Source organism: Ammodytes marinus (assembly GCF_949987685.1).
Source record: "Ammodytes marinus genome assembly, chromosome: 3".
Lineage (NCBI taxonomy): Eukaryota > Metazoa > Chordata > Actinopteri > Uranoscopiformes > Ammodytidae > Ammodytes > Ammodytes marinus.
The window spans coordinates 27,159,913-27,173,497 of NC_137232.1; the positions used below are offsets into that span (position 1 = coordinate 27,159,913).

General features: G+C 41.8%; 1 protein-coding gene across 1 annotated transcript in view; it reads right to left on the reverse strand.

Moving 5' to 3' along the window:
- The window catches only part of dync2h1 (dynein cytoplasmic 2 heavy chain 1), a 130,862-nt gene that overhangs the window by 87,513 nt on the left and 29,764 nt on the right, over window positions 1-13,585 (reverse strand). Inside the window, exons 37-54 of the mRNA XM_080025000.1 lie at window positions 12,916-13,098; window positions 12,475-12,657; window positions 11,925-12,148; window positions 11,499-11,614; window positions 9,854-10,053; window positions 9,547-9,678; window positions 9,060-9,192; window positions 8,688-8,895; window positions 8,454-8,583; window positions 8,077-8,232; window positions 7,572-7,831; window positions 6,044-6,290; window positions 5,278-5,429; window positions 4,933-5,077; window positions 4,344-4,446; window positions 2,421-2,585; window positions 1,660-1,784; window positions 1,198-1,446 (exon numbers count right to left, since the gene is read on the reverse strand). Coding sequence (XP_079881126.1) covers window positions 1,198-1,446; window positions 1,660-1,784; window positions 2,421-2,585; window positions 4,344-4,446; window positions 4,933-5,077; window positions 5,278-5,429; window positions 6,044-6,290; window positions 7,572-7,831; window positions 8,077-8,232; window positions 8,454-8,583; window positions 8,688-8,895; window positions 9,060-9,192; window positions 9,547-9,678; window positions 9,854-10,053; window positions 11,499-11,614; window positions 11,925-12,148; window positions 12,475-12,657; window positions 12,916-13,098 — 3,111 coding nt within the window. The remainder of the gene's footprint in view (window positions 1-1,197; window positions 1,447-1,659; window positions 1,785-2,420; window positions 2,586-4,343; window positions 4,447-4,932; window positions 5,078-5,277; window positions 5,430-6,043; window positions 6,291-7,571; window positions 7,832-8,076; window positions 8,233-8,453; window positions 8,584-8,687; window positions 8,896-9,059; window positions 9,193-9,546; window positions 9,679-9,853; window positions 10,054-11,498; window positions 11,615-11,924; window positions 12,149-12,474; window positions 12,658-12,915; window positions 13,099-13,585) is intronic.

Consider the following 13,585-nt stretch of genomic DNA (forward strand, 5'->3'; position numbering starts at 1 on the left):
AAATTACGTGAGATAGAAATATGCGGCTCAATGTACCGAACAAGTGGATGTCAAGTTTTTGAATGTGCGATGTTCGGTTGGGGAGTTATAGCAAAATCAAATTGTCAACCTCTCCATTGTAAAGACACTTTTTTGAATTTTCCCATTTTCCCGCCTAAAGACTTAGAAAATGGCGAAAACAGGCAAAAAAATTGAAAAACTCTTTTTTTTAATAAGTCCGGCCCACATCTGAATTTCTTGCCCATATTTTTGCCATAGGCTCAGGTATGCCCCATGATAGTCTCCCTTCAGTTTCAAGAAAATCCCCCCCCCCTTTTTTTTTAAAGGAATTTTCGCGAATCTTTAAAGCGCTACCGTTTGGTCTTCCGATGGTCGTAGAAAAATCATTTGACCTTCCTTTGCTCGTGGGAGTCGGGAGAGCATAATGCTTTTGGTTTCGTCCAAATCGTGAGAAAACTGTAGGAGGAGTATGTTTTGGTGACTGACACAGTTTTTGCGATGTAGCAATAAATGTATATATACGCAAATGGGCGTGGCCTATCTCAAAAGATGCAGCTGACTTGTGGGCATCTGTGGATATAAAGTTTTTGACTGTCAGACTTTCGGTGCGGAAGTTATAGCCCAAAACGCCTTTTCCTTTGTTGTAGCGCCACCTAGTGGCTGGGATGTCTGAATTTTTTTGTCTGCGTACGGGGTACGGACGTGGATATGTCCTGGAAGTGGCATGTCCCAAACCTTTACGGTTTGGGCTGCAGCACCACTTTTACGCGGAGAAAAATAATAATAATAATAATAATAATAATCCCAGCAAGATCAATAGGGTTCCCTGCCCCGCAGGGCTTGGGAACCGCGTTGCTCTGCAAAACGCGGTCCCAGCCCTACTCGGGCTTGGCCCCCTAATAATAATCCCTACAAGAACAATAGGGTTCCCTGCCCCGCAGGGCTTGGGAACCGCGTTGCTCTGCAAAACGCGGTCCCAGCTCCTGCTCGGGCTTGGCCCCCTAATAATCCCTACAAGAACAATAGGGTTCCCTGCCCCGCAGGGCTTGGGAACCGCGTTGCTCTGCAAAACGCGGTCCCAGCCCTACTCGGGCTTGGCCCCCTAAAAAGCTGGCCAATACAATGCAATTATCTCTACGTGCAAAAAGTGGTCAGCTTGGCACAGTGTGAAATGATAAAAAAGCAGTCTGTTCTTACCGTCTTAAGATCATTGCTGAAATGCTTAAGACTATAACCACGGGAGATTTTGGGCGTGAACAGTGTGTATCCGTGCATGTGTGACACCAGGCAAGTGGCTGTGTGCCGGCCCACTCCACTGCGGCCGGCCAGGAGAAGAGAGCCACCGGGCCTGCTCAAGACCCGATCCACCCTGGACACAAAGTCACACACTTCCCAGAAGAGGAGAAGATCCAGCTCCCTATTTTCACGACTGTACAGCACTACTCCCTAGGGGGAGAAAGGGGAGGAACACACACAAAAGGTGAGAAACTGCAGCACAGATACTCTGCCAAATATCATAAAATGAAAATTTGAAATAAGACACAGAAACACTGTAACAACATTACCATGGAAGCAGCATTTAAATGTTGTAGCTTAGCATCAAAGTTGTACTTAAATACATTTCTTGGATATGAGACACAACAGTTCCTGGATGTGTACCTTCTGTATAACTTGTTTTAAGTCGGCAGAATCCAGGCGTCCCAGTTGTTTACCATGAGGAGGTAGAGACTGGCCTGGAGCCATTACAGCCCCTTCCGAGGCTCCCCATGTCACATAGAAACCATCTAATAATAAGTAGAGAACGGATAACATGGAGGATGCTGATGAAAAAAGCTCATATACTTGCAAGGTGGCACTCTGTCTGTGCAGTCACTGCCAGGTGCAACATTATAAGACACTGCAGTTTTGTGTCTCTTGGTCACTAAGCACTGGTGTTTTATGTTTGCTCTTCGAATGATGTTAGGTTTAAACTTTGTAGGACAGTCTTATTGTCTTATTTATTTCACAGTAGGAGATGGCAGGCTAGCGTTGCATTCTTTTCAACTCCAACCAGGATATAAAACCAGTTGCCAACATCTTATCCCTGTTACAACCAAGTAAATCATATGTTATTACATGTGGATTACTTTATTTCCTTGATCGGTGATTTAGAAACATAAGAAAGAAATAAGCTGAAGAACTGCCATAAAGGAAGAGTTTTCAAAGAACAGAGACTTACATTTTGCTTTCATTCAGGAGTTTGTGGCAGACCAAAAATGTTGGCTTGACTTGCATTTAATAATGAATCTTTAATAGAATGTTTCCTGCTATGTTCTAAAGGTGGGCGTATTAAACAATCTGAACCCATAACCAGTTGTTCTGTATGTCTAAATATGAATTGAATAAAGGTTTATATAAGCGAATATAGAGCTATCTCATACCAGTCATGTTGTCTAGAGCGTCAGAGGCCCAGTCTCCCCGTATGATGGAGGAGAGGATGTTATCAAATGTGTGAATGTCTTTGGAAGAAACTAGCCGGTCCCTGAACAGCCTCCTGGCTTCGTTTGCTACCACCTCCAACACGCTGTCTGTCACATTAGATTGAGCTAAAAAGGAATAAAAGAGACACACAAATACACACACACACACACACACATATTTGGATTAATACCTTGATTGGAACACAAAGATTTACAAAAAAAATTAAACTGAGTTGGTTACATTAGACATTTAATGCTTCATCTGAAAAGTTCTCACATACACCATGACACAACCAATGAGTAATTCATTTTTTTTCTGTCCATATCTTTTATTCTCGTTTCAGTTTTAAAAAGAACAGAAAAATACACCATAACTCAGGCGGATTAGAAAATAATTGGTTATTAAAGCACATTGACCGTTTTAAAAATGGTGGAAATTAATCCAATTATTTTGTTCTGTAATTTTGTGTTACCTGACATAACCACTGGTACTGATGTTTATGTGACAAGAATTGCTGAGTAAGTAGACATTTTATGTCACGCTCTAAATAAACTGTTGTGTGTAAGAGCAACACAACATAAACTATCCTGCTTCTCATTTACCTGGGGAAACATAAAATGTCATAAAAGTTTACCTAAATACGGATATGAATTTATTCATGGGCTCTTGGGGGCTGTGATATCCCTGGAATAGATAAAGCCAACTTAGTAAGCATTTGCTTATATACAAATCTAGCAGTCAAAAAGCAACAATCATTAGTAATCATTTGAATTTGTTGAGAGAGACCATTACATTTTACTTCCATTCAGGAGTTAGTGGCAGATGGATAGATGTATCTGTATTGTCTATATCTGCCTTTTAGCAACTAAATGCTCATCAGCTAGTTCATTGCTGTGTCTGTATGGTGTTTTGTGATTAGCAGGAAGGGGACAGTGGCTTTCTAGAACTTTTTTGCTGCTTTGAAAACAGATGCCTGCTGAGGCCTGAAACAACATTAAGAAATGATGGAGTTATGGAAGTCATGGCGTGTTGGTGATGCATTCATTGGGATTACGTGAACTTTCAAACTCAGCACAAACATCAACACAGTCAGTGAATAAATAGGAAGAGAGGGTGTTTTAACATACCAAATAGAAGGTATGCAGCAAGAGGGGAAAAGAGGGAGGATGAAGTCAGTTCAAAAAAATGATGAGCAACGCAAAAGAGAAGTTTGTCCACTGACATGTTTAATTAAAATAAATGATTGGACTCACTATCACAGCGGGAACACATTGCGGAAGGAGAGAGAAAGAGTGACAGAGGGAGAGATGAAAGGACAGCAAAGGGAGAGGATGATAAAAGAGGGGGAGGTGTACGAGTGACAGAGAGAAAGTGAGGAGAGAAAGAGGAGAGTGTAGGAGAGAGAGAGAGATGGAATGAGGAAAAAGGTGAGAGTTGGAGACAGTCGCTGAGAGCTAAAAGAATACTGTCATGAAATTAAGCCATCTGGTGCCGTCTCTTTGATTCTGGCATCAAATCTGAGCGCAGCAGAGCCATTAAGGCTTCATGTTCCTTGGTGACAGCAATAAAAAATCCATTTGAGAACTCTATACTAAGGAATAAGTAGAAATGCAGTGGGCTATAAATCCGTGTTTGCTTTTGTACATTACATTACTACATTAGCACCTGAAAAATAAGGGTCAAGAAAAAAGCCCTTTACAGGCCATGGGTCTGATTCTTGAGAGGCTTGTTATGAGTCTGGGTCCCAATAAAGGCTGAGAGCTCTTGTGTGTTCCCATCCTTGTAGAAAAATTGTAAGTGTCCCCAGTTAAAACAATATTTCTAATATGGTTCAAACACATATATATTAATATCTGTGGATTCTTGAATTTGTGGTTGGTTACCTGCAGTGAGGTCATATCGCAGCAGGCTGAGGACCCATTCTGTGAGGATGCATGGGGTAAATAGGTAGTGGCTGTGGTCATCCACTGTAAACTTAGCTTTCACCTGAGAGTAAAGACAGGGAGAGACTTGATACATACACATAAAAAAAACATTTGTTGGCAATTGACAATATACGTTTGATATGAATTTAAAATCCCATATACAGTAATTGACCAGAAAATATACGAACGATAGACAGACAGACAGACAGACAGACAGACAGACAGACAGACAGACAGACAGACAGACAGACAGACAGACAGACAGACAGACAGACAGACAGACAGACAGACAGACAGACAGACAGACAGACAGACAGACAGACAGACAGACAGACAGACAGACAGACAGACAGACAGACAGACAGACAGACAGACAGACAGACAGACAGACAGACAGACAGATAGATAGATAGATAGATAGATAGATAGATAGATAGATAGATAGATAGATAGATAGATAGATAGATAGATAGATAGATAGATAGATAGATAGATAGATAGATAGATAGACAGAGATGAATGATCACCAATCTTTCCAAGGCAATACCTGTTCATAGAGCTGCACAAGAGAACCAGCCAGCTGGTGTGTTCTCCCTGTGCTGGCCCAGGATGCCTGGCTACCCAGGCTATGCTGAAGAACCGGCAGCAGGTATGCTGAGTAGATAGTTTGCAGCTGCTCCCTGTCTGGATAGCTAAAGGTAGAGGCAAAGAAGCATAGAAACAAATGGATGAAGAACAAAAGAAAGAGAGGGAGATCATGTTCAGGGTTAGAGAAAGACCACCAGAGAAACAGAGATGAGGGGGTTATATTGGAAAGCAAGACATGTTGTATTCAATTCATTGCCGGTTCCTTTGTAATGTGTACACGTTTTTAGTAAGATTATTTACTTACTCGATAGTGCAGATGCGAACTATGGATGAGAAGCGTGAGGTGAGTGAATGGCTCCCTACAGCACCCCCCGTTGACATGGAGGCCACCACCTGGATGTTCTCGAGACTCACCCACTCCAGATTCTCATCATAGAATCCCTTATATGTCAAAACCTGGAGGAAAGAGAGATGAGAGAGAAAGCATTCAAGTGGTACAATATATCCAAGGGCTCAAAAAGTCTGAAGGGAGAAACTTAAAAGGGCTTTGCAACTTAACATGGAAAAGCCCCAAACCTTCACTGATAGGAAACAGTGTTAAGGTCTCTGCATTAGTGAGGTTGGATATTGGGATTGAACACGTAAGGGATAATGTATACTATAGCGAACAGGCCACTCTCAAGAAATACAGACCGATAAGGTGAACAGGAGCCTGAAGCGCAGCAGAGGGATTACATTATTCCACTTATTACACAGCCACTTACTTAATTAATTAATTAATTAATTAATTAATTAATTAATGGAAGTAAAATGTGGTTTTAAGTTTGGTTTTGTCCACTAGGATTGGGTTTTTCAATCAAAAAAACATCAAACATCAAAGAGTAGTATGTAACTGTTTATAAACGTAAGTCAGCGGATTGATATGACAGGAAGTGAATCAGAACAATGTACTGTATGTAGGTCCATAGCAGCGGTGACCATTGCATCCAGCATTATCAGGAAATAATTGCTGTTATTGACCAATCAGAACACAGCATTTATCCGTGCCGTGTAATAATGTTTATCTCTACCTGTTGCAGGAAAGCAATTAGGTTGCTGGTCCCCCATTTGTCAGGTTTGGGAAGGTTGATGTCTTTTAGGTAGAGCACCAGGTTCTCACAGTCTTTGGGTCTAAAGACTCGGCCGGTGTTGGAGCTGAGCAACAAGCAGGTCTGACCCAGCTTCTGGAGGACATGGCGAGATGAGGTCTGGGCGCTGCAGTGAACCACAGCCACCTGGGTGGACCGCAGCTGAGAGAAGGCATAGCGCAGGAGCATGCTGGACAGAAAACCAAACATAGAGAAAAATATCATTATCAAGAACACAGGCTTTTGGTTATGTTGGTGTTGCAGGACAGGGTTTAACAGCTACAGCCAAATGAATAAAGGCTGTAATGTCTACATATCTCATATATATTTAGAACGTTGCCATGATTGCAGATGAGGATCAGAATAAGAAATGTGAGTTAGCAGGGGCACTCGTGGCACAGTGGTTAGAGCGTCCCCCTAGAGGCTTAGGCCTAGCATCAGACCTGGGTTCGAACCCGACCCGGCTCAGTTGTCTGCATGTCTTCCCCTCTTTGCCCCATTTCAACTCTGTCTCTCCAAAATCTGTCTAATAAATAAAAAATGCCCCCAAAAAAAGAAATTTTAGTTAGTGCTGTATTTAACCAGAGGGCCACTTGGGATCTAGAGAACAATGTTTGTCAGAACAGACCCAAAGGCAAAGACAGACATTTAGCAAGGGCGCAGACAGAGAGAGGAAATAATTGGAAAGTAAATGATGCGCATGCATTTTGCATGTACTGTCCTTCCAGTGTTTTTGAGTGTAATTAATTAGATGTTCTGTCAGCAGAGTATGTTGACAAACCAGTGTCTCACTGGCACAGTGACCTTTCAGGCAAAGTGGGGCAAGACAAGAAGATGAGCCAAAGAGAGTGAGGCTCAACTGGAGTGTAAAAGGCAAACTGAGTGACCAAAGTAGGGCCTTAAAACCCCCAAAGAGGGAAGTAATTACTTTTGATGCAACAACTCAGTGTGTACACATAACCAAGCCCCAGTAAATACACCACACACACATGTACAAGCAGAACTGATCCTTATTCTAAAAGAAGCTTTTATACCAGAGTTGACTGTCATTTTGAGTGTACACATGTGAGTGCCTCTGCCTCAAAATTGATAATACACATGCATCCACTGTGACCTCACTGACCGCTTTTCTACAAGCAGACCAACATGAGGTTTGCCTGCCATTTGCTAAACATATTGAAAGAATCTCTGCAATGATGTTAAATGAGTGAATGTCAAAATAATAATAGTCACTGAACAATAAAAATGATGCAATAAGTGATTGACTTTTTCAATTAACGTTTTCAAAAAGTCTACATTGTTGTCACTGTCATACAGTGGGGTTTTGCTTGCATTATGTGAATATGTATACTTATAGTGTAATATGTATAACATGCCTCATATTGCATGTAGTGTTTGCAGTGATTCCTTTGTTTATGGAAACGAAAATGTGTGCTCTGTGGTGCATGCATCTTTGAATGTGAGTTATTACCCCTTTCCACAGCCTTCTGGGCCGACCACCATGAAGGGCTGCCTGTGCTGAGCGGTGAGCCATGGGGAGAAGCAGTGCAGACCTCTCTGCATGTCCGGAGTCTCAATAACAGGTAGTGTGTGCCTATGAGAGAGATGTTCCAGTGTGAGACCCTCTGGCCGCTGGAATGTGTAGGCTGCGAGGTGGCCACTGTCAAAGTCATAGTAGGTATCTAGTGGCTTTTTGGGATCTGGTGGGCTTTCCCTGGCCCAGCTCAGCAACTATAGATGGTAGAAGGAATAAAAGAAATAAGACAAGTTAAGACCAAGACTGACATATGCTAAAAGAGGCTACGAAGAAGTTTGCCACCAGTTGCATAAACTATGTCAGTACTTAAATGATAAATCATCCTGATTAGGCTGAGAAGGCTTACTTCAAGAAACTAACCTTAATGTTAAAATATGAATAAAAGAATAAAAATAAACAGTTACCCTCTGCTCATGTAATACAACACAGGGGTACTCACCTCTTTGGCAAACTCCTGTCGTGTTTTGAGGTTGAGGTTTCCTCCCAAACCTCGAAGAAGACCAATGATAAACTGACCTCTCTCTGTCACAGCGTTGAGGTGTGACAGACCATTGTACACTGTACCAACCAGACTAGTGTCCACCACAGAGTCATTCTGATGCAGGAACAGAAGAAAATAATTGAAGACACAAATTAAAACTTTAAAAAAGGCTTTGGAATACATGGGGTAAAGAAAGAGGAAGCCAGTATATAAGTGTAACTTAACTAAACAGGATATGATGACTGATGATGACAGTGCACACAAAAAACATGTCAGCAATGGAGTTTGACTGTTTTAAGAGCTTTTTGGGGAAGAAAAATCATGGCAAAGGTTACATGTTTGACGACCCAGTCTAGGGCTCTTTGGAAGTAGTCTCCCAGCCAGTTTTCTAGGTTACTGCAACACTCTTCTGGCTGAGCCCTCAGCCACGACTTCACTAAGGCACCAACATCAATGTCCTCATCGCTAAAGATACAAGTGGGGATACAAACAGTGAGACAAGCTAGTTGAGGAAAATGGAATTTGGTCCAAATAAACACTTAAAATATTGTCTGCGTAGGCTGACTGACCTGAGAAAGATCATGCCCATGCGGGATATGGTGGCTGGCGAGGCACAGCTAAGATCATGAGTCTCAAACAGGAAGTTAACATTGGGTCCAAACTGGATCCGTTCTCCGCTTGGCATTGTTAGCAGCCGATTGTCATCAAGCACAGAGTTCAGACTCTCAATCCACTCTGGGTCGATGTCGCCATCGCAAACAATCCATGAGCTTACCTCTAGTAAACACAAATACACAAACATATATACTGTAGATACATACTGTGCGTACATTATGTTTGGTAAATACAGTGCAGACTGCCGAGTATAACAAAGAACATTTGTCAGAAGACTAGCAGGACAGACAACTATTGACCTGTTTAAACTATTTGGTATTTCTTACCCTGTGGTTCTCGCACCACATTCCTGGCACTATTTGTGAGGACACCATCAGCCCATTCTCTGGTATCCATGTCTATATGTCCCAGCAGCTGTTGTCTGGGCATGGCCTTGGGATTCATTGTATACTGCTTTACCTAAAAAGACAAGACAGCATTAGTCAAAGAGAACTGTTAAGATTGAGGAAGGTTTAACTAACCCATGCACTCTTGAATAAATCCTTTTCTTTTCTCTTTTTTTTTCATTTTTAATGCCTTATTCGACAGGTTGGAGAGACAGAGATGAAATGGGGCAGAGAGGGGAATTACATGCAGGGAACGACCACGGGCCGGATTCAAACCCATTGTCTGCTGTTTCATAGGACTGAGCCTCTAGGGAATCCAAGCCTTACACAATGTACATGTACAGTTTATTGAATATATGTTTTACAATTATCATATAAAATGATGCATAATGTGTACAGTATGGTTGGCAGTTTGCCTCTTACTCACCACTTTGCCTGTCTTACTGAGAGCAGCCCTAAGCATTCTCCAGAGTGTAGACTTCCCTGCTCCGCTTGGCCCTACGATGACTACTCCCATGCGTTGTCTCAGCTGTTCATTCAGCTCCAATGCCTTTTTCAGCTACACAGAGACGGAAAAACAGTCCAATTAAGCTAGGATTTTTTTTTCTGACAAACTATTCCATGGGTGTCTCTGTGTTAAAGTTGTTCAACATTTTTGCAATATCGAGTGATCCCAACACTGGCTGTGTATGTGTATATTTCATTAAAAGATAAATGTCTTCGTACACACACACCTGGCTGGGTATAAGTTCTAGCCGTGCCTCCTTGTAGACATGTTCCAGTGCATGCGTTAGTATTTTGTCCTCCACATCAGTGAAATTAACCCCAGAGAAGACATCGCTGACCAGGGCGTCAAAACGGGAGTTATCTGCAAACGTGAGCTTGGACATAGTGTTCAGTCTCAAAGCCTGCACCACCAGACAATTCTCCTGAACTGCAAATAGGTAAAAAATAAAAATAAAATCATTAATTTCCATTCCCATCAGAAATAAAATGGGGATGTTATAAAAATACTTAAATAATGATTAAAAAAAATATTACATTGATGTGATTAAATTGATATAATTTCTTATAAAACACAAGGTTGTGAAAATGAACTTGTCCATTCTATTCATTATTGCTTTGCTCTTGCACATGCCCTTTGTTATAAAAGTGATGATTACCAAAGCATGTCATGATTTAAGAGCTCATCAATACTTAAGTTCTCTTCTCCAAAGATTCTGGCCTTCCCTGCAGGCACAAATGGTTTTTTCGTTTTGTTTTTTTCACCGCAGGGAAGAACACTTGGCCAGGCTACACACATTGACAAACACAAGAAAACCTTGGGGACTCATTGCCAAGACAGGACGTGCATGTAGTTTGTGTGCGTGTGTGCGTGCGTGCAGACAGATAGAGGGCGGTTGATGGAACAGAAGGACTTAAAAGAGAGGGAGGGATGGGTTCAAGAAAAGGCAGAGAGGAAAATGAAGAAAGAAATGGAGGGGGCCGTATTGACAAGCAGACCCATGAAGGGGAGATGGGGGTGAGAAACAGAGGGCAGCCAGTGAGAACGAGTGGGACGAAAGCAGCATCGACAGCCAGTTATCGGAGAGAGAGAGAGCTAAGAGGTCAGAGGGAGGGGGGAGGACGTGGGGAAAGAGGTACTGAGGAGGTAAACAACAAAACAGTTTGGGAACCAGGGAATGGAGAAGGACAAAAGTACAGTGAAAGTGCAAGTACAAGTGAAAAGCCCAAGGGAAGAAAAGTTTTCAAGGCGAGCGTTTGGGCTAAATGTCAATTGATGACGTGTCTGTATTACATAGAAGAATTAGAGGGCAAGTACAACAGCAGGTTTATAGAGAAAGTCCTGTACATTAGAGCACTGTGATGTACACTCACGCATTGTGTTTCTCAAACAGCACTTGTATTCAAATATACACACACAGAAGATCAAACAATCGTAGCGTGACTGTTGGGCAGATGATTAGCATTTCTAAACCGTCTGAGTTTCTAATTGCACCTTATTAGATATGGGAAAATAGGAGATTTTACCGCAATGAATTTGCGATGACTAACACTCAAAATGTGCTCATCGTGGCAAATTTCCATTATCGTGATATTGATGAATGAATTAAAGTGAATATCCTCACAAGTGACTTGAATGTATGGTCTTTTATTGATTTACTGATATATTTTGAATTGCCTGAAGGGGGAGCTGCATCTTTACAGTCGTTCCAAAACCCTAAGCCCGACACCAATGAATGGTACTCAAGGTCATCATGGTCAAAGAGACATTCAGTGTCTGCTAACTTTCATATCAGTTTCCGCTATTGGAAACGTAAAAATGCTTCACAGAAATATTGTGCCTTAACATTAAAACATAGCTAAAGGGCATCTTACTTTTGTCCTTATCCTGACTCCTCCTCTGTTGCTGCAGGAGGCTTCCACAAGCTTTCAGCACTGTCTTTAGAGCACGCAAACCCCAGTCATAGTGCTGCTGGGGAGTCAATAGCTCCCTGGAAAAACAAATCAAAGCACAGTTTCAAATACTCACACACTCCACATTGACTGTAGTTCTGGTTGCAGTGCTAATGGTTGAACGGTAGAGGAGAATCCAAACAAATCAAAAGATTGCAATAGGCTGTAGTATATCATTCAAAATCATTTCAAATTCAGTTTGGGAAACAAATAACACAACTTAATGAGCCACAGATTAATAACACATGTCAAATACATACTTTATAATTAGCAATCTGGTTATAGCTTTACAGTAAACTTAATACATATTCCTTCTCCTTCTAACCTCAACCCTAATCAAATTTCTACCTTGCTAGGTTGAAGATTGCGACCAGTTTGCGTCCCAGTATTTCTCCCTGTTTGAAACCCTCAGAGTAGAGGATGACCTCGGCAATGAGCTCATTGTCTGGCCGGCTCATGGCCACGGGCCTGAAAAGCTGCTTTAGGTTGTCTGGGAGCTTCTGTCTGCCTCCGTAACCTTTTCCTGCCGGGTTCATTGTGATAAATATGCCAGAGTTTGGGTCCAACTCCACCTGGAAGATGAAGAAAAGAAGGAAATGTTATTGGCATTAATAATATGTATTTTATACAAGCATGCATATAATGTAGTCTGATTGATTGTTTGTTGATTTATGACCCACATTCTGCCACAACGAATGAATAAATAACTGATTTGTCATAAAATACTCTGTGTGCTCTGTTCGGTGTGTGTATAAACAAGCCAATTAATTCAACAGAAATAAATACTTAGAAGACAGAAAGTGGGTTTGAGAAAAAGCAAGCAATTGTTTTTTTTAGCATCAGTAAGCAGAAACATTCATTTGTAAGAGTATTTCTGCATATATTCTTATAGTCTGACCTCCTTCCCCAGCAGGTCACATGTGATTTTGTGATGTTTCAGGCAGTTCTGAATGGCCTGAATCTGCATGGAAACTGCAGACAACACTGCCTCCTCTAAGCGGTTAAACTCGTCAAAGCAGCCCCACGCTCCACACTTCACCAAGCCCACAAAGATTCGTCCCATTGACTTCACATCGATGCCCTGAAAAACAGACAATTGCAAACTAGAAGAGAAACATCTTCTCAAGTGCAGTTGTTCTCAATTGCCAGTCTTCTTATTTTGTCTGCGCTTGTGCGTCTGGTCACAAGTGTTATGATCAGAAATCCGATATGCACACAAGCAGATCAAGCATATGTACTGATATTGCATGTGGGGTGGTGTCAGAGTAATGATTACTAATATAAAGTATCAGCTGACATGTTTAACCTGTCACATACTCTCTTAGGAGAATGTTCATACCTCATCACAGTTGAACACCAGCACTTGCCGTCCAAACAGTCCCCCTAGGGCTTTGACCGACTCAGTCTTGCCTGTTCCAGCGGGCCCATAGGGGTTTCCTCCAAGCCCCATCTGCATGGCCTGGGTCAGAGTCAGGTAGCACTTATCGGTCAGCGGGGTGTGCACCAGCTTCGCAGCATTCCCCTAGGAGACAGCAGAGGTACCATAGAGAACAAGGTGAATGATAAAGGGCAATGGAAAGCGATGGAAACAAAGTGAGAGATAGCTGGACAGAAGTTAAGGATATGGGGAGTAGGGGAAGGGTGGAGGGGCACAAGAGAAGGGGAGGATAATGGCAGACAGATAATGGATAAAGAAAAGAAGCAATGAAAAAGGTGTAAAGTACAGGCAAAGAACATGAAAATGAGGGCGAGTTTAGCTAGTGTGTTGTAAAGAAACTTCAGAGGGGACATAGAACAAGGTATAATGAGTGCTCCACAGCTCTGCATAAACAGTGACCCAAAGGTTAAAAAAAAAAAAAAAAGTAAAAAGTTCCGGTATATACCTGGAATATAAAATAAAATAATAAATATTATAAATGCTTTGATAGACCCTGAATGGGTAAGAATATGGCAAGTTGGCACAGCATTAAATAGCCTGTAACATAAAACTTCTCAGTTCATCTTAAGTA